Source organism: Piliocolobus tephrosceles, chromosome 4 (assembly GCF_002776525.5).
Source record: "Piliocolobus tephrosceles isolate RC106 chromosome 4, ASM277652v3, whole genome shotgun sequence".
Classification (NCBI taxonomy): Eukaryota; Metazoa; Chordata; class Mammalia; order Primates; family Cercopithecidae; genus Piliocolobus; species Piliocolobus tephrosceles.
Genome location: NC_045437.1, coordinates 150,267,728 through 150,293,543, shown reverse-complemented (window position 1 = coordinate 150,293,543; position 25,816 = coordinate 150,267,728). Strand labels below are relative to the sequence as shown.

The 25,816-nt window shown below is 36.3% G+C and overlaps 1 protein-coding gene across 17 annotated transcripts in view; it reads left to right on the top strand.

Moving 5' to 3' along the window:
• LOC111528060 (ankyrin repeat and KH domain-containing protein 1) overlaps window positions 1-25,816 on the top strand; it is a 140,476-nt gene that overhangs the window by 50,872 nt on the left and 63,788 nt on the right. For 12 of the 17 annotated variants that reach the window (XM_023194781.2, XM_023194693.2, XM_023194772.2 and 9 more), the window contains exons 8-11: window positions 648-885; window positions 1,644-1,835; window positions 7,733-7,842; window positions 15,147-15,203. In XM_023194781.2, the coding sequence (XP_023050549.1) occupies window positions 648-885; window positions 1,644-1,835; window positions 7,733-7,842; window positions 15,147-15,203 (597 nt within the window). Of the gene's footprint in view, window positions 1-647; window positions 886-1,643; window positions 1,836-7,732; window positions 7,843-15,146; window positions 15,221-25,816 lie in introns of those variants that run through there. The other 5 variants (XM_023194788.2, XM_023194705.2, XM_023194716.1 and 2 more) reach the window with 2 other exon arrangements.

The following is a 25,816-nucleotide window of genomic DNA, read 5'->3' as shown; positions in this document are numbered from 1 at the left end:
AGATAGGCCATGGTAAAAAATTTTTACAAATGAGTATCTTTATTTTTACATCATTGCAAAATCTTTGCCTCATTGCAGCAAGGTGTTGTGATTAGGAAAAATATAGGATAGTGTCAATCCAGAGACATTTATGTTGGTGACATAATCCCAAGTGGTAATGACTTCACATAATTTGTTGTGTTATTTTTTGCCATGCTTTTGTTTCTGAAATAGATGTAATACAGTTTCTACATTTGAATATGACACTTGAGTTTGAGGGTATGACTATATTTGACCTGGCAGTGGTATAACCTAGTTATTTTGAGGTAGCATTGACTATAGATTTCACAGTTTTTTGAACTTCAAAAAATGGAAATTTAAAATTATTTGGATTTCTGTTATGTCACCAAATCTCATTCTTTTGGAGAATTTTGGGCTTGCTCAAAAGTTGGTTAAAATAATTTGAAAATTACTTAAAAACAATATTGATGAACTTTTGATAAGGCTCAGATGAGCATGATAATATATAGGCTGTCTATGCTGAATCTTCTAATCTTGTCTTTTTTCTTCCTATCTTTTTCCAATCTCTTGCTTTCTTCTCTCCCACTTAAAAAAATCTCAAAACAAAAAATTTATCTCCTTCTTTCTTTACATCTGAAAATCTGTAGGATGGACATGTAGAGGTGGCACGTTTGCTTTTGGATAGTGGTGCTCAAGTGAACATGCCTGCAGATTCATTTGAATCTCCATTGACGTTAGCCGCCTGTGGAGGACATGTTGAATTGGCAGCTCTACTTATTGAAAGGGGAGCAAATCTTGAAGAAGTTAATGATGAAGGATACACTCCCTTGATGGAAGCTGCCCGGGAAGGACATGAAGAAATGGTGGCACTACTTTTAGCACAAGGTAAAGCAGTTTTACTTCTTTTTTTTTTTTTTTTTGAGACGGAGTCTCGCTCTGTCTCCCGGGCTGGAGTGCAATGGCCGGATCTTCTTTAGTAGAGATGGGGTTTCACCGTGTTAGCCAGGATGGCCTGGATCTCCTGACCTTGTGATTCGCCCGTCTCGGCCTCCCAAAGTGCTGGGATTACAGGCTTGAGCCACCGCGCCCAGCCTTTTTTTTTTTTTTTTTTTTTTTGAGACGGAATCTCCCTGGGTCGCCCAGGCTGGAGTGCAGTGGCCGGATCTCAGCTCACTGCAAGCTCTGCCTCCCGGGTTTACGCCATTCTTCTGCCTCAGCCTCCCGAGTAGCTGGGACCACAGTCGCCCGCCACCTTGCCCGGCTAGTTTTTTGTATTTTTTAGTGGAAACGGGGTTTCACCGTGTTAGCCAGGATGGTCTCGATCTCCTGACCTCGTCGTGATCCGCCCGTCTCGGCCTCCCAAAGTGCTGGGACTACAGGCTTGAGCCACCGCGCCCGGCCGCAGTTTTACTTCTTTTAGAAAAATCAGTTTTCTTTGGATGTTTTGTGTTAGTACTGGTGAAGTTTACTACAACTAGCATGCATATATATGTATATATAGCATTGATAATAAATTCTGAACACCCTGGAGGAAAGAAACCACAGAAGCAGAGAAGACAGAGATGATTATCACAATTCAGAAAAATAATATCTTTATTATAAGTCTCTTACAACTAGTTTTATCTGTTTTTATACTTTCTTAGGAGCAAATATAAATGCCCAGACAGAAGAAACTCAAGAAACTGCTCTTACTTTGGCTTGCTGTGGAGGATTTTCTGAAGTTGCAGACTTTCTTATTAAGGCAGGGGCTGATATAGAACTTGGCTGCTCCACACCTCTGATGGAGGCATCTCAGGAGGGACACCTGGAATTGGTTAAATATTTGCTGGCTTCTGGTATGTGGCTTTAAAATGCCTTATTGCACAGAAAGACAAATACAAATAATAGTTTATTTATATGTGGAATCTAAAAACATTGAGCTCATAGTGGATAACAGAATGGTGGTTACCAGAGTGTGGGGATGAAGGTGGGAGGAGGGTACACAAGGAGAGGGGAAATGTTGATCAAAGGGTGCAAAGTTTCACTTAGATAGGTGGAATACGTTTTAATGATATATTGCATAGCATGGTGACTATAGTTAACAATAATGTATGTCTCAAAATTGCTAAGAGCAGATTTAAATGTTCTCACCACAAATATGTTAATCATGCTTGATCTAATCATTACACAACATATACATATATCATAACATCACATTGTACCCAATAAATATATACAATTATTATTTGTCAATTAAAAATAAAATAAAATTAAATAATTAAAAATACCATTTAGAAAAAGACTTATATTGCTTTGTTAACTTTAACAATTAACCGTTAACTTTTTCATTTCTATAAAAGTTGAAAGACAGTTCCATAATTTAACTGATCTTAGACTCCTAAATCTCTAAAACTCATTTTTAAAAAGATTTCATACTGTTATTAATGTTTGTGTAGTGACCATAAGGTATCTCGTACACCTTCTTTCTCCCTCTAATTGTTTGTGGCTTGTTGAAGGGAGTTGTTAGTTTCTCCTAGTCTCTGTTAATAAGAAGAGGTGAGGATGATGACATATTGAGGGTGTAATTTGGTACCTTTAAGTCTGTTCATTTCTTGACATTTTTAAGTCATCTGAAAAAAGTGGGAATTAATTTGTTTTTGCAGAGTACTAATTTTAAAAATATTTTTGCTTTATTGTTAAGCTGTGATAAGCAATAAGTACTTTTACATAGAATATTTGTAGTTTTGTATAACGTACTAAAAAAAATTAGTCCCAACAGATGTAAATATATTCTTTGAAAATAATATCAGATTTTTCTTTTTTTCCAGGTCTGATACATTATCTGATACAAATTTGATATATAGAGAAGTTAATATGTAAAAGAAAATATTTAGCAAAATTTTATTCATCCTTTTGGGCTTTCATTGTTAACATTAATTTTAATATAGCCCAACCTCAATTTTTCCTTTGAATTATTATTGAAATAATTTATTAAACCAGATTTTTTTTTTTTTTTTTTTTTGAGACAGGGTCGTGCTTTGTCACCCAGGCTGGAGTGTAGTGGTGTGAGTATGTTCCACTGCAACCTCAACCTTCTGGGCTCAAATAATCCCTCAGCCTCAGCCTCCCAAGTAGCTGGGACTATAGGTGTATACCACTATGCCTGGCTAGTTTTTGTATTTTTTATTTTGCCATGTTCCTGAGGCTGGTCTCGAACTCCTGGGTTCAAGCAATCCTTCTCCCCAGCCTCTCAAAGTGCTGGGATTACAGATGTGAACTACCACACCTGGCCTTTAACCAGATTGTGAATGGTTTGAATGGTTTATGGTTTGGACAAACCAACCATAAAAGCTGACTTTTTTCCTGAATCAAATACTGCTAATCACTCTAGTTATTGTATGTATTCAGTCATTTTTCCCTTATCATTTTTAGTAACTGTGTCCTATTCAAGAGTCTTTCTCTGCTAGTGGTTATCTTTGTACATTCTTCCCACATCCCTCTCTTAAGCTAAAGTCATGCTATTGTAACATGTTTTTAAAAGAAGGAATAAATGTTTATTAAGAAATTATTGAATATCAGAGATTTTGCTCAGCTTTTGTGTTATCTCTGTTAATTGCCACTGGTTCCTGTGTAATGAGAAATGTTAAACACATTCTTGTAGATGAGGGAACTGATGCACAATGATGTTATATAACTCCCTTTAAGGTAACTAAGCTAACGGGACAGAGCCAACGTTCATTCAAATTTAGAACTCTTGACATTGTTTTTTCTACTGCATTACCATTGATTTAGCTCCTTTTGCTTATTTGAAGTATGTAGCTCATAGAAACTATCTTAGGGTTTGAGAATCACTTTTATGTGATCACTACCTAAAAGCGTTTTTTTCCCCCCAGTTTTTTTTTTTTTTTTTTTTTGAGGCGGGGTCTTGCTCTGTCGCCCGGACTGGAGTGCAGTGGCTGGATGTCAGCCACTGCGAGCTCCGCCTCCCGGGTTTACGCCGTTCTCCTGCCTCAGCCTCCCGAGTAGCTGAGACTACAGGCGCCCGCCACCTCGCCCAGCTAGTTTTTGTATTTTTAGTAGAGACGGGGTTTCACCGTGTTAGCCAGGATGGTCTCGATCTCCTGACCTCATGATCCGCCTGTCTCAGCCTCCCAAAGTGCTGGGATTACAGGCTTGAGCCACCGCGCCCGGCCTTTTCCCCCCAGTTTTAAGTGTAATTTATTTACATGAAGTGCTTCTTACAGTGTGGCACTAAAGAAAACTCAAATAAGGCCTACACAATTAAAACAAATTTAACAACCTTTTTGTTATGGCATTTTTTCAAACATAGAGATTGTAGTATTTGAGATCCTAAGAATCTATCACCTAGTTAGTGTTTTAACATGAATGTCTAATTCACGGCCAGTCTTATTTCATCTGTACTTCCTCCACATCCCCATTCTTATAAATTATTTTTATTTAAAAGAAACATTTTTAACTTTTTATTTTTAAAATTTGAAAATTAATTATTTAAAATGTTACTTTTATAAAAGTGTTAATATTCAGTGTTTAAAAGATAATTTTAAAAATAACCACAGTACAATTTTCCTACCTAAAAAATTTTAATGAGTTTCTTAGCAAATATCCAAGCCATTTTCATATTTCTCTGATAGTTTTATAAATCTGTATGTATGTGTTTAGTGACTTGTTTGAATTAGGATTCAAATAAGATTTATACAATCACTATTAATCAATATGTCTCTTAAGACTTTTTAAATCTATGGGCTACATTTCATTTTTCTTATCTTTCTTGCAATTTTTGGTTGAAGAAATAGAATGTTTTTCCATTAGGCTTCCCAGAGTGTGAATGTTCCTGATGATATCACTATTATTTTGTTTAACTTGTTTTTCTATCCTTTGACTTTTCTGTAAATTAGTAGTTAGATCTAGAGACTTGATTGTATTCAGGTTTGATTCTTTTTTGTTGTTGTTGTTTTTTAATGGGACTACTTCATAGGTGGTATGTGTATACTTTCTTCAGGAGGTAATAAGTATATAGTTGTCTCTGTTTTTGTGGTATTATTAGCCATTGGTGAGCATTGCTTAGAGCCATTAATTCATTAGGGATTACAAAGAGGCGATACTCTTAAGTTCTTTTATTCCTTCGTTTATTCCTTCCTTGAATATCTATAAAGAGAAACTTCTCCTCAACTATTTGCCTGTAAATTAAGTACAAATCAATATAAGCATGGCAAGAAAGCCCGGGCGTGGTGGCTCACGCCTGTAATCCCAGCACTTTGGGAGGCCAACGCGGGTGGATCACGACGTCAGGAGATCAAGACCATTCTGGCTAACACTGTGAAACCCCATCTCTACTAAAACATACAAAAAATTAGCCAAGTGTGGTGGGCACCTGTAGTCCCAGCTACTCAGGAGGTTGAGGCAGGAGAAGGGCATGAACCTGGGAGGCAGAGCTTGCAGTGAGCCGAGATTGTGCCACTGCACTCCAGTCTGGGTGATAGAGTGAGACTCCGGTTCAAAAAATAAAGAATGGCAAGAAAATGTTTGTCTTTTTTTCCCTCTTTATCTGCCAGTTTCCAAAATGATGAGGTAGTCCCTTAGCATCCTTCAAAGGTGATCAGTGAAGTGTTTTTTTGTTTGGTTTTGTTTTGAGACGGGGTCTCGCTCTGTTACCCAGGCTGGAATGTAGTGGTGTGATTGTGGCTCATTGCAACTTCGAACTCCTGGGCTCAAGGGATTCTCTTGCCTTAGCCTTCCAAGTAGCTGGGACTACAGGCATGCACCACTATGCCCTGCTAATTTATTTCTTTATTTTTTGTAGAGATGGGGTCTTGCTTGTTGCCTAGGCTGATCTTGAAGTCTTGGCCTCAAGCAGTCCTCTCGCTTTGGCCTCCCAAAGCGCTAGGATTACCGGCATGAGCCACTGTGCCTGGCCCTGTTTTTTTGTTTTTTATTTGAACATCATTTTGAATTTTTGGATTTGAATATATAAGATGGCCTTTACTTCATCGTGGTCATTATTCTTTTTGATGTAAAAATTGTCAGAAGATGCGACAGTTTGAGTATCTTTGATCAATAAGGTTAGCTCCTAAATCGTTTTGACATGACCTCATTGCAGTCTCTGATAGTTCCCTTGCTTTCTCATATGGCAAGGTGTTCCGGGTTCGTCTTATACAGTTCCTCCTCCAGCCTTGGGATCAGTCATTTTTCTAAGAAGCCCTAATTTCATTTAGTAGTAAATGGTAGAGACCACGATCTAAGCTAGAGATGCTATTTATGCTTAGTCTACTACCATTGTCTTGGCTTTAGTTGATCAGGGCTGGGAAATATGTATTTTTCTTATAGATTAAATATATCAGGAATTCATTGGTCACCTTCGAAGGATGCTAAGGGACCACCTCAGTACTTCCAATTCAGAACCACAAGGGTTTTTTTTTGTTTTGTTTCGTTTTTGAGACAGAGTCTTGCTCTGTTGCCCAGGCTGGAGTGCAGTGGCATGATCTGAGCTCACTGTAACCTCCGCCTACCTGGCTCAAGCAGTTCTCCCATCTCAGCCTCCCAAGTAGCTGGGACTACAGGCATGTGCCATCATGCCTGGCTAATTTTTTGTTTGTTTGTTTGTTTTGGTAGAGACAGGGTTTCACCATATTGCCCAGGCTGGTCTCAAACTCTTGGGCTCAAGTGATCCGCCCACCTCAGCCTCCCAAACTGCAAGGGTTGCAGGTTTGAGCCACTGTGCCTGGCCAGAACCACAATTTTTACTCAAGTTCAACAGTCTTATATCTCACCTAAGGTTGGGAGTTCGAGACCAGCCTGGCCAACATGGTGAAACCCCATCTCTACTAAAAATACAAAAATTAGCCAAACGTGGTGGCATGTGCCTGTGATCCCACCTACACGAGAGGCTCAGCCACAAGACTTGCCTGAACCCAGAAGGCAGAGGTTGCAGCTGCGTCATGCTATTGCACTCCAGCCTGAGTGACAGAGTGAGACTATCTCTCAAAAAAAAAAAGCTTATATCTGTGTTTTCCCTTAACCATGCCCAAAATTTCTGTTCTCACGAAATAATTGCTCATTTGATTTATACCACAATATCCATAGAACTATCTCTGAACACAAACCAAAAGTACCACCAATATGATTTCTGAAAAATGCTTAATATTTTTTAGCTTTGCAGCTCTTTTATTCTTTTGGGTGTATCTTACTAGTGATGTAAGGGCAAATTACTGTGTTTTAAAATCATTTGGTTTAGTTCTTCTTGGTATAACTCAAATTATTTTTATAAAGCATATTTAAAGGAAAACTAGGCGGGGTGTGGTGGCTCAAGCCTGTAATCCCAGCACTTTGGGAGGCCGAGATGGGCGGATCACAAGGTCAGGAGATCGAGACCATCCTGGCTAACATGGTGAAACCCCGTCCCTACTAAAAAATACAAAAAAACTAGCTGGGCGAGGTGGCGGGCGCCTGTAGTCCCAGCTACTCGGGAGGCTGAGGCAGGAGAATGGCATAAACCCAGGAGGCGGAGCTTGCAGTGAGCTGAGATCCAGCCACTGCACTCCAGCCTGGGTGACAGAGCAAGACTCCGTCTCAAAAAAAAAAAATAAATAAATAAATAAATAAAGGAAAACTACTATACTTAAAATGCATTTTGATATTTTCACATTTTGAATTGTTTTTCACCAGATTGCAAAACTGGACTATCTAATATAATTTTACAGTTCACAAAGTAAATGTGTGCTTTTTTGTTTGCTAGGCGCTAATGTGCATGCTACAACAGCAACAGGAGACACAGCCTTAACCTATGCTTGTGAAAATGGACATACGGATGTTGCAGATGTTTTACTTCAAGCAGGGGCTGATTTAGTAAGACATTTTTAATTTCAAATATTTTTGCATGAATGTTAATATCCATTTATACTTAACATTTAGAAAACACTAAGATCAGTGGTTTGCATACTTTGTATACAGTAACTTAAAAAAAAAAAAAACTTGGCTACCTGCTCTAGTTGTTGTATGTATTAAATGTATTTGAAAATACTTAGTGTTGAACAGGGCATACTGTTTCTTTTCCTAGTAAAACTACTAGTTTGTTTCTTCCTTTCACTCCACCCGCATTTGACATTTCTGTGCTTTTTAAACTGCCCTCTGTTAGATATATCATAAATTCAATGATGTGTTCACAGAATAGAGTAACAAGTCAAGTCACTTTGAGTGATTTCTTATTATTTTAATTGACACATGATAATTGAACATATTAATGGGGTACAGAGCGATATTTCAATATATGTATATAATGTGTAATGATCAAGTCAGAGTAATTAGTACATCCATCATCCCTTTGAATGATTTCTGTTGTTTCTCTGATTAGACATTTAAAAACAAAGCTACTGTTGTTAATCATCCTCCTAGTACATTCCTACAAATTCTGTTCTTTTTGTGTTTTCTGTTTTGGCTTTCCAAAATTTCAAATTAGGTGGCAGGTTCATATGTGTAATAATCTATATAAAAATAATATTCCATTTAAGTGTTCATGCCTCTTGCTGAAATGTGTGCTTTGCCTTTTATTTTGTGAGAGTGCTTTAAACCACTTTCTAGAGTTTTTCCCAGAATTCTCTGATATATTTCTTCAAAACCTATGTGTGGCGTACATAGTTGTAAATGTTATAGAGAATTAGATTTCTTAGTTTTTCTTACTTAGAAAAAACTATGAAAGTATTGCCTTAAATCATCCAAGTAGATACTGGAGAACATTGTCGGAAAATAATTATTAACCAAAATAAATGTATGCTATGATTGTTATTTATTATCATTTTTACTAATACTAAATATTGTAATAAAAACACTATCATTCATTCTTATTAATTAGGACTTTCCCTATCAGTTATAATTTCTGGGAGGTATGCTTTTTTGTCTGAGAATTGTGACAGCAATATATGTTAAGTACATCTTAGTCTTTTGACTTCTTTCTATATCTTTTTCCTTTAATAGAGTTACTTTGGGTCATCTATAAAAATTAGGAATTGAAGTTCTTCATTCAAAATAAAGAAATAGAGTAGAACTTAAAAACTTAGATAACATAAGCAAAATTTAATATTCTTATCCTCTAAATTCTTACCTGGATTCTCTCTTCCTTGTATTTTCTACGACAAAGTCACTCTCTTAACCTGTTGGGAGTTCTTCTAAAAAATTAAATAGGGCTAGGTGCAGTGGCTCACGCCTGTAATCCCAGCACTTTGGGACGCCGAGGTGGGTGGATCACCTGAGGTCAGGCGTTCAAGACCAGCCTGACTAACATAGTGAAACCCTATCTCTACTAAATACAAAAAGTCAGCTGGGTGTGGTGGCACGTGCCTGTAATCCTAGCTACTTGGGAGGCTGAGGCAGAAGAATCACTTGACCCAGGAGGTGGAGGTTGCAGTGAGCCTAGATTGTGCCATTGCACTCCAGCCTGGGCAACAAGAGCAAAAATGCCATCTCAAAAAAAATAAAATAAAATAAAAATAAATAAATAAATAAATAAATAGGATAAAAGAGTAACTGGTAAAAATATACTTTAATGTATAACAAAACCATATTGATTGTGACCAGGTTAAAAATCTCTTACATTTTTAAATATTTTATTTTTACCATCTTCTGGAATTAGAGTGTTTATTATTTAGTTCCTTAGAAGAACTACTTTAATTGAACAGATAGAACTATTTGAACTTACCATATTTACTTACATGCAAAATGTAAGATTAAAAATGGCTCAGATAGGCCGGGCGCAGTGGCTCATGCATGTAATCCCAGCACTTTGGGAGGCCGAGGTGGACAGATCACCTGAGGTTAGGAATTCGAGACCAGCCTGGCCAGCATAGTGACACCCTGTTTCTATTAACAATACAAAATTTAGCCAGGCATGGTGGCGGGCCCCTGTAATCCCAGATACTTGGGAGACTGAGGCAGGAGAATCACTTGAACTCAGGAGGCTTAGGTTGCAGTGAGCTGAGATCATGCCATTGCACTCCAGCCAGGGCAACAAGAGTGAAACTCCATCTGGGAAAAAAAAAAAAAAAAAGGCTCAGATAAATACATATCTTAATTATTCAATACAGAAGGTAATGCCTTTGTTCTAACATAATTATTCATTTTTTATCTTGCAATCTGTTTTTACATTCATATTTACATAAAATTATAGACACAATATATAATACAGTTTTCTGTTTTTTCACTGTGTGTTCTTGTGTTCTGTCATAATCTTTACCATATTGCTATATAGTCTCTATATTTATAACTCTTGCATCATATTCCATCAAGTTGATGAACCATACTCGTTCATTAATTATGGAACTTTTGCTTTTCATTTTTCACTATTACAAATACTGTTAGATTTAATAACTTTGTATGTGTAACTTTTTATCTTTTCTTATTTTGAATTATTTTATATATTGATTTTAAGTTTTAAAAATATATAGGCTCCTTCCATGCTTTTGCTATCTATGGACTGATATCTTAATTTTAATATTATTTCTTTTCCTCATTATAAAAAGCAATACTGTTCTTCATATAAAATGTGGAAATGCTGGGCATGTAGTCCTAGCTACCAAGGAGGCAGAGGTGGGAGGATTGCATGAGCCCAGGAGTTAAAGGCTGCAGTGCATAATGATCTTGCCTGTGAATAGCCATTGTATGCCAGCCTGGGCAACATAGTGATACGCTTCAAGAAAATGTGGAAAGTATGGGAAAGTATAATAATTTTTATATTTAACACCTGTGAATATTTGTGAGTAAAATTTGTGACAGTGAAAAAAATATAAAACCTATGAATAAATTTTATTTCAGGCTTTATTGTAGGCCAGAGGAAAGAAAAGTTCTAGTCAAAAATAGAGAAACTTCAGAGAGTAAAGCAGGCAGATTAGTCCCTGAGTCCTGGGAAAAAGTGACTGGTAATTCTTATTAACTTTATCTTACAAGACAGTACCATCTTACTTCTCCTTCATTCTTTGTTGCTGTCTTCTAATATGTGTTTTGGGCTATAATAATTTCCTCCAGCAGTTGGCAGATAGAGGACTATCCATCCCCCATTGCATGCAGTGGAGATGTATTTCATTCCTGGCATCTCATAGATATGTTCTCAGTTTAAGTGTACTAATTCTTTTTTTTTTTTCTGATGCGGAGTCTGGCTGTGTTGGCCAGGCTGGAGTGCAGTGGCATGATCTCAGCTCACTGCAACCTTCTCCTCCTGGGTTCAAATGATTCTGCTGCCTTAGCCTCCCGAGTAGCTAGAATTAACAGGTGTGCGCCAAAATTCAACCTGGGCGACAGGGCAAGACTCCGTCTCAAAAACAAAAGCAAAAACAAAAAAAAAATGTAGTTTATCACTGACTTTACTCCCTAACCATAAAGTAAGGTCTCTGACCTTTGTTGCTTTTTTTGGACTGTATTCTGCTGACTGAGTGAACTATATTGGGCATTTTCCAAAAATAGTTGAGCAATTGGAAACTAAGTAATTTAGACATGGATACATTAGTACTCTGTAGTTCTTCTTCCTGGAATTTATTTCCTTTTAAATGAGATTTGATATGGACCTCCCTTAATAAAAAGAAAAATATCTTAAGGATCAGTTTATTATCTATATTAAATCTTATAAATAGAAAACATAGACCAAGTCCTCTTTTATAAGGTTTTTTTAAAAATTTAAACAATATATTGTGTATCTAGACATTTCTGTATATCCAAAATGCATATATATAATATATGTGATATAACATCTTTCCGTGTTCCAGTAGATTTCCCGTTCTTTTTCCACAGGTACTCAGTGTTCTGTATAATTTATTAACCATTTATCTACTCATAAACACCTGAGTTAACAGTTTTTAAATATTACAAATGGTGCTGCAGTAAATATTGCTAGGCATGTTTATGTATCTTTGCTACTTTTGTGAATATATATAATAGGGATAGATTCCTAGAAGTGAAATTGCTGATTATAGGGAAATGTTTGACTAAAATTTTATTGTTTTGGGAGGTCCACATCTGAAATTTCGGTAACTATTGTCAAACTGTTCAAAAACGCTGAACCAGTGTACATCTCTGTTAACAGTTGAGCCCTCCTGATTCTCCCACATTCTGACAAACATAAAGAGATTTCTTCTTTCTCCCCTCCTTCCTTCCCTCCCTTCTCTTCTTCCCTCCCACCCTTCTTCCTTCTTCTTCTTTTTTAAACAGTTTAATTTCCTAATTTCTGATCACAGCCCCTACGTGTGCATTACCTACAAAAATCTTCTTGCCTAGCGCAGTAGCTCAAGTCTGTAATCCCAGCTCTTTGGGAGGCCAAGGAGGGCGGATTGCTAGAGCCCAGGAGTTAAAACCAGCCTGGGCAACATGGCGAAAACCCATCTCCACCAAAAAAAAAAAAAAAAATACAAAAATTAGCGGGGTGTGGTTGTGCGTGCCTGTAGTCCCAGCTACTCAGGAGGCTGAGATGGATTGCTTGAGCCCGGGAAGCGGAGGTTGTAGTAAGCCGAGATTGTATCACTGCACTCCAGCCGGGGCAATAGAGGGAGACCCTATCTCAAAAAACAAACAAACAAACAAAACTTACTGTGCTACAGTTGGCCCTGTTAATTGCTCCTAAAGCTTTGGTGAACTATAGAAAACACAAGAATAAAATTACTTTCTGACAGTATGTGAAGACACCTTTTACAAATAGATTTTTAAAAATCAAATATTTAGTCAGTATCTATTGACTTCATTCTGAAGGACAAGGAGAGTAATGTATCTTCCACTGTAGAATTTTCATGAGTTATTTAAGTGGATTCAGTTTGTACATTACTAGTCTTTCTTATTATATAGCTTCATGATTCCTGAATTCCTCAACTTGACTTATCTGTTGGCTGGCTAGTATTGGTATTTTGATTTGAATTTATTCTCCCCGCTCAAAAAGGAGGTAATAGGTACTTGCATATTTTAGAATACCATATGTTGTATTTATAAATGAATGTAGCCGTGTATGAAATTATTGAATCACTTGTTCTTTCCCCTCAAAATTTTAAACCCACTATATTAGTGTTTTCTGGTACTGAATATTGCAAAAGCCTGCTAGACTATTCTCCATTATATGTAAGTGACTCCTTTTATTGTCTGGATTATTATCATGAAATTCTTTCATTATACTTAAACATCTGTGATTTCATCAGGATGTATCTAGTGTTAATTATTCTATATTAATTTTTCCTGGGAAACAGTGAATGTTTTCTGCCTGAAGATTTTAATAAGTCATAGTCTTTAATAAGTTGTCACAGTGTTTTATTTTTTAAATTTTTATTTTTTTTTAAGTGGTAACTGTGGGGTGATATTTTCTTTTTTTTAAAGGAAGATTTCTTTCTGCTGTATTTTTGACTATTTTTCTATTCTGTTAACATCCTTTAAGATATTTACCATCCATATGTATGGTCTCCCTGATCTCCCTTATTTGTATTATCTTTATGTCTAATACGTTTCTTTGTCCTTTTCTTCTGCATTGTGTCTTAAGCCTGTCATCCAGGTCACTATTTTTTTCTGTATACTTGTTTCTGCTTTTTTTTTTTTTTTTCTTTAAAGGAACAGGGTCTTGCTTTATCCCCCAGGCTGGAGTACAGTGGCATGATCACAGCTCACTACAGCCTTGACCTCTTAGTCTCAAGCAATCCTCCCACTTCAGCCTCCTGAGTAGTTGGAACTACAGGCGCACACTGCCACACCAGCTAATTTTTTATTTTTATTTTTTGTAGAGACGGGGTTTCGCCATGTTGCCCAGGCTAGTCCCGAACCGCTGGGCTCAGGCGATCTACCCACCTTGGCTTCCCAAGTTACTGGGATTACAGGTGTGAGCCACCATGACTGACCTGTTTCTACTTCTAAATGTGGTTTTCATAGCTTCACTGTTACTGCTCCCTTATCTGCAAAGCTTGGGGCCAAAAGTGTTTTGGATATTTTTTTTTATTTTGGAATATTTGCAGAATATATACCCATTGAGCATCCCTAATCTGGAAATCCAAAATCTGAAATGCTCCATGAGCATTTCTTTTGAGTGTCATGTCAGTACTCAAGAAGTGTCAGGTTTTGGAGCATTTCAGATTTCAGGTTTTTAGATTAGTGATGCTCAGTCTGTATTTAGTTTCTTCTATTCTTCCAATTCACTTTCCAATCTTTTGTTATATAACTTTGTTCAACTATTTAAGTAAATATTCCCTGTTCTGTTTAATTTATTTGAAAGTAATGGGGAATATTTGACTGAAATTTTATTGTTTGTTTTGTAGGAACTTCTTGATAGGTTCCATGTTGGATACTCTGTGCTTATTATTCGTATATTAATGGGACTTGCTATTTATTGAAATATGGGGTAGGGTAGCAGGGAAGAGGAAGTGAGCCTTAACAATTAGCTTCTTAAAATCATATAGTTGTCTCAGGATACTGTCTTGCTGAATCTATACCATAAGAGCACGCACTTTCTTAGGGTAAGCACATCAGGTAGGTAGGAAATTGGAGTAACAGAGTGAAGTCTTCTCTAGGCCACATTTCTTTTATTTGGAGATTCAGTTGACTCTGGTCAATGACTGAAAAGCTTATTGTGGTTTCCTAAGTTGTATCCCTGTCTCACCTTTAGATAGTTTATCTCTGTTAAGAGTCTATATCTAGAGAAAATACAAACATTCCATTTCTCGAGTTCTTTGAAGGTTCTTGTTTTATTTGAAAAAGTGTAAGCCCTAAGTACATTTATAATGAGGGAAAAAGCTATGTAACTATTTATTTTACAGTATTTTCCTCCATCCTCCCAACTTCTGATATGCCCAGATCTCTTGATTTCATTATTTTCTTTGGTTAGATGTTTTTAAATGTTGCTCTGTTTTTGTGGCTTTAGTTGTATTTTGAGACAAAGGCATGAATTTAAATAATTTTGCAGAAATATTTCTACATATATTAAGGTTTATATTGAAGTTTTATTGGTAAAAAACCGTAATAACACCCCCTTAAAAATTTATACTCTGCTCTTGACATTACAGTCTCTACAGATGAGAATCTTTTTAGTTGAAGATCCTGAGTTAACAAAGCCCAGCATCTGAAGTATCGGTCACAAGGTCTTCATGGCCAAATGTGATTTTCGTTTTTGGAATAAGATCCGTGAGTTCTTCTTTTTCCTTTCGCAGGACAAGCAGGAGGACATGAAGACTATTTTGGAGGGCATAGATCCGGCCAAGCATCAGGTGAGGGTGGCCTTTGATGCTTGTAAGCTACTACGTAAAGAATAGATGTTGTAGGTAACCAGAACTCTGGATATCTGAATTCCAGCCAAGAAGTTCCAGAACCCTGCTGGGTGACAAAGGAAATCCTCTTCAATTGAAAAAGATTATGAAGTCCCAATAAAAAGAGATTTGCACTACTGGTAGTTTGTTTCCTTAGTCTTCTTTCTCAGTGATATTCCTAAAAAAATCTCTTAGGCGAAAATAGATTTTCTTATTCAGATAGTTCTTGTACATTCTCCTTTATTGGGAGAGTTAGTATACCATGGAGAGAAAGTCTCAGTAATAAAGTCCTTTGCATTCAACTTTGTTTATCAAAAATCTGAAACTCAGAGTGATATTAATACATTGGATTGTTTTCAAAATAATCCTCAAATAAACAATTAGTTTAGCAAAACATTTACTATATAGTTTATGCCCTAATTTCTGTAAACTAGAAGTTTAAAATTTTCTTCTTAAAATTGTCTCCTATTATTCTGAAATTGGTTTTTAAGGTGAATATTTTTTCATAAGAAATATTTCTTTTGAAAAAATGTGTGAATTTGTGCCCAGTGGTTTTAAAAGGCAAATAAATTTAATATCCATTATAATCCAAAGAAATTTATTTAAAATCAGGAGTAGGTTTTAATTTTAAAATTAGGAATGAATTGTGATTAGATCACAAATAACTTAGGCCATCTAAGTTTCTTTTTTTTTTTTTTTTGAGACCGTCTTGCCCTGTTGCCCAGGCTGGAGTGCAATGGCACCGCGATCTTGGCTCACTGCAGCCTCTTCCTCCCAGGTTCAAGTGATTATCCTGCCCCAGCTTCCCGAGTAGCTGGGATTACAGGCGCACACCACCATGCCCACCTAATTTTTTGTATCTTTGGTAGAGACAGGGTTTCACCATGTTGGCCAGGCTGGTCTCGAACTCTTGACCTCATGATCTACCTGCCTCAGCCTCCTAAAGTGCTGGGATTACAGGCATGAGTCACTGCGCCCGGCCTAAGTTTCTTAATTCTAAACCTCTCTTAATCATGATGCTTGGCCGGGCGCGGTGGCTCAAGCCTGTAATCCCAGCACTTTGGGAGGTCGAGACGGGCAGATCACGAGGTCAGGAGAGCGAGACCATCCTGGCTAACCCGGTGAAACCCTGTCTCTACTAAAAAATACAAAAAACTAGCCAGGCGAGGTGGCGGGCGCCTGTAGTCCCAGCTACTTGGGAGGCTGAGGCAGGAGAATGGCGTAAACCAGGGAGGCGGAGGTTGCAGTGAGCTGAGATCCCGCCACTGCACTCCAGCCTGGGCGACAGAGCGAGACTCCGTCTCAAAAAAAAAAAAAAATCATGATGCTTATTAGGTGTCTTCATCATTGGCTTGTTAAATGAGAAGCTGTTTTATTTATTCTGTTTAGATTTTTTAAAATTTCTTTTTTGTTTTTTGTTTTTTGTTTTTTTTGAGACAGGGTCTCACTGTGTTGGAATGCAGTGGCGTGCTCTCGGCTCACTGCAACCTTCCCATCCCAGGCTCAAGTGATCTTCCTGCCTCAGCCCCCTGAGTAGCTGGGACTAGAGGCGTGCGTCACCATACCCAGCTAATTTTTTTTATTTTTATAGAGATGAGGTTTCACTGTACTGTCCCGGCTGGGTATATTTATTCTGTTTTGAAGTAAGTAAGTTTATTTCACAAAATGTGGTGTGAACATGTGAGCTTCTACTCAGTTTGTATGATATTGCAGGCTCCTATCAAGAATGTAAAGCTGAGTGTTATTTCAGATCAGAGTAATTCTTTTTCCCTGGATTTGTTAGAGGAAATGTAATTGTAAACCTTTCTCTCTAGTTGCAAGTCTCAAAACTTAGGATTTTTTTTAAAATGAGTTTTGCAGCCCCACGTTTACAGGTTCAGATTCCATAGATCTGAAATAGTGGGGTCTGCATTTGTACTAATATTTCAGGAGATTCTGATGACAAGTTCTCCATATCTTACACTTTGAGACATTGGTAGAGGCCATACAGATTATTCTGCATCATTGTTGAGTTCTTTACTTTTTCCATCTTTGCTTTATAATCGATCATTTTTCCTCCATCCAAATTGAATAAACTTGGTTTTTCTCTCTGTTACTTGTGATTTTTAGAAAATGTGTGCTAAACACAAGCCTTAGGACCAGTGCCTCTTTTTGCCATATCAGTTCTCCTGAGGGATATGAATCCAATCAGTAATAGTAGATCACTAGTAATGATTAATATACAGTGGTGGGTTGAAAGAACCTACTCCCCATGGAAGAATGTTGGAATCCTCTAGTACATGCAGTATCAAACAATCTCCTTCCCTTTCTCTGTGATTTTGGTCTTTCTCCTTAGAGAATGTCCTTCCTCCAACTCCAAAAGACATTGCCTCTGTGGTATAGTTACAATCCTTAAATATGTCTTGGGTGCCCTGTGGCTGTGATTTTTTTTTTTTTAAGGGAAATTAACTTATTTTAAATAAAATAAACTTTTTTTTTAATATAAATTTTTTATCTAAAGCCAAATAGAAAAAAAATTCCACATTTTTTCTTATAGTGCTCATTTATCAGAAACCAAATTTTTTTTTTTTTTTTTTTTGGAGATGGTCTCACTTTGTTGCTCAATATAGAGTACAATAGTGTGATTATGGCTCACTGCAGCTCTGAACTCCTGGGCTCATGGCATCCCCCTGCCTCAGCCTCCTGAGTAGCTAGGACTACAGGTATGCACCACAATGCCTGGCTAATTTTTAAATTTTTTTCAGAGACAAAGTCTTGCTATCTTGCCCAGACTTGTGGTGTATTTTTTATGGGTATATTTTTAGGGAGCTTATGAGCTCTAGTAATCCACTTACCAATGCATTTCAACTGTTAGTAATGACCTTATCTTAATAAACTTTAAATGTGACCTTACCTTCCACTTTTTAACTTTTTTATTAAGGAATAGCAGATAAACTTTTTTTTTTTTTTTTTTTTTTTTGAGACGGAGTCTCTCACTGTTGCCCAGGCTGGAGTGCAGTGGCACAATCTCAGCATTTCAGCTCACTGCAAGCTCTGCCTCCCGGGTTCACACCATTCTCCTGCCTCAGCCTCTGGAGTAGCTGGGACTACAGGCACCCGCCACCACGCCCGGCTAATTTTTTGGATTTTTAGTAGAGACGGGGTTTCACTATTTTAGCCAGGATGTTCTCCATCTCCTGACCTCATGATCCGCCCGCCTTGGCCCACCACAGTGCTGGAATTACAGGCGTGAGCCACCAAACCCAGCCATATATACATATTTTTAACTTTACTACTTAAAACTAGGAAACTTTTATCAATTTCTTAAAAATCTAAAACTGCCTATGGAATACACAAAACTCCTAATACATTTCTTTTAAAGCCAAGTTCTCTCTTTCTATGTTATTGTGTATTGAATGAGTTCTTTTCAGCTCTCTCCAGCTTGTTTAAATATAAGTACAAATGACTTCCAGTCAAGAAGGTAAAGTCACTATTAGTATATAGAAAAATGAATCTAAAACTATGTAGTTGTACCCGAAAACAACAAGATTAAAGATCTCCATGGACTAGAAATGAAGCATGGATCCACAGTTTAAGCTATAGTCCCAAGGAGAATTAAGGGCTAAAAAAATACACAATGGGGCTGAGATTTCAGCATGTACAGAGGAATAGGGAGTGAATGCATTTCACATGTAGTACATCAGTAGATCTAGTCTACTTGAATAAAGCAAGGAACTGGGATCTTATTGCCCTACCTGTGAACCAAAATGGATTAAAAACAACTTGGAGCAACTATCTAGGGTTATGGTTAGAAATTAGCAAGTTGTCACATCCAGGTTATATGTAAAAAAACAAACCCAAAAAAACTACAAAAAAAAGGCCAGGGGGAAGAAATTAGCAAATTGTCATTAGTAGAGGGAAGAAGCAGAGACAACTGTGTGACTAAAAACTTGGAGGACAACATTCTTGATTTAGGAAACAGAAGTGAAATACCTCTATGAGACAAGAACCTTAGGTGTCCAGCAAAATATCTACTTCTGAAATGAACTCCAAGAGCCAGACTGAGGCAACTTCCAAAACATCTGATAAGGAGTACATCTGTGGATGGAAAAGAAACTATAACAAAACACCTCCCATCAAAATGAGTTTCCTCAAATAAAAAAATTATAAAGCTGGAGAGCAAATCTTTATCAAGAAAGATAGTCAAAATGTAAACAAACAAAAAGCAAATTATAATACACTCAAGGAAATTGAAATAAACTTTAATCTTGAGAATTTTAAACATGTTTATTTTAAACTATGACCAGTAACCATAAAACAGTGTGAAGTAATAAAGCAAAAGCTGATAATTACGTATTAAGAACTGCTGTATATAAAATAAAGTAAAAGTTTTGGGGGGTAACCTCAATATATAGGGTAAGACAGCATATTAGACACAGTTGAATACATTAGTGAATAAATGAGGGATAAAACAAGAAATAATACAATAAAATATATAATAAAATATAATAAAGATAGAAAATATGAAAAAGAAATTGAGACCAAGAGAATAGATTAGAAGCTCCACCATGTATCTACTAGAAGTTCCTGAAGGAGAGGATAGAAATGGAGGGGAGAGGAAATGTTTGAAGAGAGTAGTGGAGAATTTTCTAGCATTGTAGCTAGACATGAATCCTTGACTGAAGAATCATATCCGTCACTAAGCAGAACAGATGAAACTGTGAAACTTTAAGGATAATGACAAATGTCTTAAAAGCTATCAGAGGAAAAAGACACATTACTTACAAAAGAACAACCATCAAAGTTTTGACATTCTCATCAGCAATAATAAATTACAGAAGATGATGGGAAGTAATATCCTCAAAATGCCAAGATAAAATAATACAATACGGAATTCTGTACTTAAGTACCATTCTAGAGAAGGAAAATAAACGTATTTTCAAATCTACAAAGAATAAATGAGTTTACCATCATTAGACCCTTGACAAAAGAAGTACTAAAAGATATATACATCAATAAGAAGAAAAGTGAGTCTTGGAGGAAGGCATGGAATACAAGAAACTATGGTAAGCAATGAAATTTTTAAAACATATTATAAATACAAATGTTTGAGTTTAAAAACCTAAATTTTAATGTTTAAAACCAAAGTAGTACTAGAAAATTCTAGAAAACAATAGCAGGAAATTCAGAAGGATGTGTTAGAGAGTTTAAAAGCCACGCTAGAGTCTTTTGTTGTTGTTCAGGAGGAGAAGGTACTGAATAAAGCTTTTTTTAAAGAAAAATAGAATAGTAATCAGAACAAATATAAAGCTATTAAATGTAAATAATATTTATATAATATAAATAATATATTTATATAATATAAATAAATATAAAATAATATAAAGCTATTAAACTCGACTGTTAAAGGGCAGAGACTTCTGAATTAGAGTCAGAATCAAAATGTAGCAAATGCTGTTTGCAGGAGACAAACCTAAAGCAAAATGAGGAAAGCTTGACAGTGATGGGAAAAAATTATGTAAAGCAATATTAATATCAGACAAAATGGAATTTTAAACCAAAAGCATTTTTAGAAATGAATACTCCTCCGAGAAAATAATTACCAATCAGTAACTAACAATCTACCATCCAAATAAAATATAAAACTGCAAAATTGCAAGAGAAATGGTCAGATCTGCATTTGTAGTGGTAGGATTTTTTTTCACACACTTCTCAATGAAACTGGTGAATCAAACAGATAAAATGGTTGTTAAAAATCAAACAATTTTTTATCTTACAGAAAGCTAGCATTCTGTTTCCAGTAAATATACTTTGTATTCTCTTGTAATACATGGAATATTTATAGAAATTGTCCATGTTTTAGGCCACAGAGAAGTCAGAAGAAACTCCTGAATCTTCATCATGTGGACTATATTCTCTGATCCCTCTTGCCTTGAAATTACACATCAACAATAAAGTCTTATTTAATTCCATACATTTAGAAATTGAAGGAAAATACTTTTTTTTCTTTTTTGAGACAGAGTCTTGCTGTGTCACCCAGGCTGGAGTGCAGTGGCGTGATCTTAGCTCGCTGCAACCTCCACCCACCAGATTCAAGCAATTCTGCCTCAGCCTCCCAAGTAGCTGGGACTACAGGCGCCTGTCACCACGCCTGGGTAATTTTTGTATTTTCAGTAGAGATGGGGTTTCACCACGTTGGCCAGGCTGGTCTTGAACTCCTGACCTTGTGATCTACCCACCTCGGCCTCCCAAAGTGCTGGGATTACAGGCGTGAGCCACCATGCCCAGCCAGGAAAATACTTTTACAAAATTCATGGGGTTAAGAGGCAATACCATTAAAAATTACACGGTAGAAACTGAGTTACCAGTGCACACCAAAACTTGAGAAGGGAGAACATACCTGAAGTTGTCCTTAGAAGGAAAATTGTAGTTCTGTATATCAGTATATTAAAGATGAAAATAAATTTTAAAACAACAGCACAAAGGAAGAAGAAAATAATAAAAGCAGGAGAACACCTCGTTCTATCATATATGGTATTCTATGGTACATGATATTCTATGGTATAGAATGAGGTGTTGCCCAAATCTAGGGAAAAAAATATAAAAGCAAAAGTTAACACAATAGAAAATAATTTCAAAAAGAGATACAAAAGAAAATATAGGGATGAAGAGTGAAATTAAAAGCTAGTTTTTAAAAAAAGATTACCAAAACAGATAAAACAAGCCAGGCTTTTAATTAATTAATTAATTTATTTATTTATTTTTTTTTTTAGGGGAAAGGGCACAGATAACAATAAACTTAAAAGTGAATTATAAGAGATCTTTAAAATTCAGTCAATAAATGTGAATGCTCAGATGAAATGAATACTAATTTTTGCTAGAAATATATAAATTATCAAAATTGACTCTAGAATAGGAAACCATGTATTACAAATTGAATCAGTAGTTTAAAATTACTCATCTATAGAAGGTAAGAGGTCCAAATGGATTTATGGGTGAATTTTACCAAATGTTCAGGGTTTTTTGTTTTTTGTTTGTTTTGTTTTTGAGACAAAGTTCCGCTCTTGTTGCCCAGGCTGGAGTGTAATGGCGCAATTTTTGCTCACCACAACATTCACCTCCGAGGTTCAAACGATTCTCCTGCCTCAGCCTCCCGAGTAGCTGGGATTACAGGCATGCACCACCTTGCTCAGCTAATTTTGTATTTTTAGTAGAGATGGGGTTTCTCCATGTTGGTCAGGCTGGTCTCGAACTCTCGACCTCAGGTGATCCACCTGCCTCAGCCTCCTAAAGTGCTGGGATTAAAGGCATGAGCCACCGTGCCCGGCTGGACACCTCTCCTCCCTTTCCCCCTCCCCCTTTGTTTTCTTTCTTTTTGATGGAGTCTCGCTCTGTTGCCCAGGCCGGAGTGCAGTGGTGTGATCTTGGCTCACTGCAAGCTCCGCCTCCTGGGTTCACACCATTCTCCCGCCTCAGCCTCCCGATTAGTTGGGACTAGAGGCACCTGCCACCACACCCGACTAATTTTGTTTTTGTTTTTGTATTTTTAATAGAGATGGGGTTTCAATGTGTTAGGATGGTCTGGATCTCCTGACCTCATGATCCGCCTGCCTCAGCCTCCCAAAGTGCTGGGATTACAGCCATGAGCCACCGTGCCCAGCCGAAATAGATACTTTCTATATTATTCTAGCTGTTCTCAAGAACAGAAAAAGAAACGTTAAATTGCACGATATTTAAGTTTGTAGCCTTGGAAAATAATTTTCTGTGTTTATAAAGGGAAAAAAATCAGAAACAATTTGTATCCTAAAATGTTATTAGTATTGAACAAATAGTGGCTATATGACTAAATCCAATGTTCATAAATAGTACGATGTATACAAATTTGATTCTCATTGTATACATATATACATTGTTTCCCATGATATACACACATATATGTATATACGTACATTGTACATATATATTCCCATTATTGATTCCCATTATATACATGTGTTCCCATTATATATATGCATTCCTATTATACATGTAGATTCCCATTATATACATATATATGTATATATACATATATATACTTGTATATATATGCATATGTGTATGTATATAATGGGAATCAATGGGAATATATATTATATATGTATGTGTACAATGGGGACCAATAATAGGAATATATATGTATAATGTATGTATATAACGGGAATCTATTCCTATACATATACATATGTATATAATGGGGATATTCCATATATACATACATAGATATATTATAATTTTTTTTTTTTTTCTGTTTCTTGCAGAGCAGGGCTAACCCTTAGGGAGTGTGCCCAGAGTAGCCTGATTCCCATTTTAAAAGAAGGATTTAGTAGTCAGATATTTGGGGGCAAATATTGTGTGTTGTGGGATATACATTATTCATTTTAAGACACAAAATGTTGTAAATATAGACTAGTGGCATTGTTTTATCAACTTTTTTCAAATGTGATTATGTTATTCAAAACTAAAGGAATGAATGTATATTTATAGAGAGGAAAATAAAATAGATAGCTTTTCACCCCTTTTATTTCAGGAATTATATTAATATGTTGAATTTTGAAACTTGGTGTGAGGATATTGGGACTACTTTCTGATTTCGTGTCTTTTAACAACTATGGTAATATTTTAAATATACAGAATTAACAGTTACTATTTATTTATTTATTTGTTTGTTTGTTTTTGAGACGGAGTCTCACTCTGTCACCCAGGTTGGAGTGCAGTGGCTCCATCTTGGCTCACTGCAAGCTCCGCCTCCTGGCTTTACGCCATTCTCCTGCCTCAGCTTCCCAAGTAGCTGGGACTACAGGCGCCCGCCACCTCGCCCGGCTAGTTTTTTGTATTTTTTAATAGAGACAGGGTTTCACCGTGTTAGCCAGGATGGTCTTGATCTCGTGACCTCGTGATCCGCCCGTCTCGGCCTCCCAAAGTGCTGGGATTACAGGCTTGAGCCACTGCGCCCGGCCAAACAGTTATTTTTTAAAGTTTATTCTAAAGCAGGGCTGAAAGCTTTGAAATCATTTGTCTTTGCCATTACTCACGGGACCTAATTATGTTGATATGACCGCCGCCAGCCTTAAGAAATAAGAAAGAGAAAAGGGTAAAGAAAGGATAAGAGACATTAATATTGCCCAACTATGTTCTAATAATAACATATCAGTTGCAGATAATCAGTATCTTACTCTCAGGTTTAACTACTGCTCTTAATTTCTTGTTTAGTTGACTTTCATTTCTCTTATTTACCTAGAAGAAAATAATAAAAACTTAAAACCTCAATGCTATGAGAGGGATGATTTGAGAGTTCAGTTATGCTTAGTTTCCTGCATGATTAAACAATTTTTAATCACTCAATCGTTTAAGCATTATGTGTACAGTGGCGAGCAAAAAAAGACAAGATCATTGTTCTCATGGAGCTTACCGTTTAGTGGAGGAGACAGGTTAGCTAAATAAAATACTTACACAGACTAAAATACGATTGTAGTTTATGAAGGAGAGGTTCATAGAGATGTATGTCCATAATAGGAAGAGTGATTTAGTCAGGAAGTTCAGGGAGGTCTTCCTTGAGGAAATAACACTTGACTTGAGATGTAAAGGATGAAAATGAGTTAGTGGAGGGAAAGCATTGAAGAGAAGAGAGACCAGTATGTGCGAAAAAGTTGTGAGACAGGAAGGGAAAAAACAAGTTGCTAAATGGGCAATTTATTTCCAGGATGTGGTTGATTGTAATGATAGTTCAGAAATAAGTTGGATAGAAAACCTGGACAAACAACTTTCTAGGTCTTTCCGAGTAAGGTCTTTGTGATATATATTCAGTTTTATTTGAAGTAAATTGCCAGAATGTTAGATTTGCCTAAGTTTGAATGTGAGTTCAAGATCTATTCTAAAGCCAAATTATTTTGGCATTATCTGTAGTTATTCATTTTTCCGTAAACTAGAATTAAAAGATTCTTATTTAATTAACATGTATAACAATTAAAAAGCCAAAACATAAAGTAGTTTTTTTAGTAGGTTGAGTGATACTACACTATCAAGATTTTTTTTTAAACGTATTTAAGGGAGGAATTCCTATCATTTTCTGTGAGGTCTCCATTGGGTTGACAGTCTACTCATTTCTTATTATTTTGCCTGAGTTGTAGATCAGGATGGTTAAAATGTAAATAGACTAAATTGTATTCTGTTGGGAGAGCACATATTTTAAATTGATCATGTGGTAATTATAGGATTTTCAGAGTTAATTAGAAGAATATAGCTGAAATAAAGCTTTAATCACCAGTCTTTATCAGTTTTTTCATAGTAACAAAAGAGAACCAGAACAACAGAAATTCATGCTTGCATACATAGTGAAAGAGGGGATAGGTAAGAGAACTTTTCGAAGAAGCAATATATACGCTACATTTTAATACTTAGGTGAATTTAATGAGTTCATAATTCTCCCAACAGACAGTATTACCATATAAGCAAGCTCCTTTTAGTGGCATTTGATGTGAGGCATGCATAATTAAAAACTGATTATCATTCATTCCTCTTGCTGGCGAACTTCCTAGAAAGAACAATCTTTCTAGGAG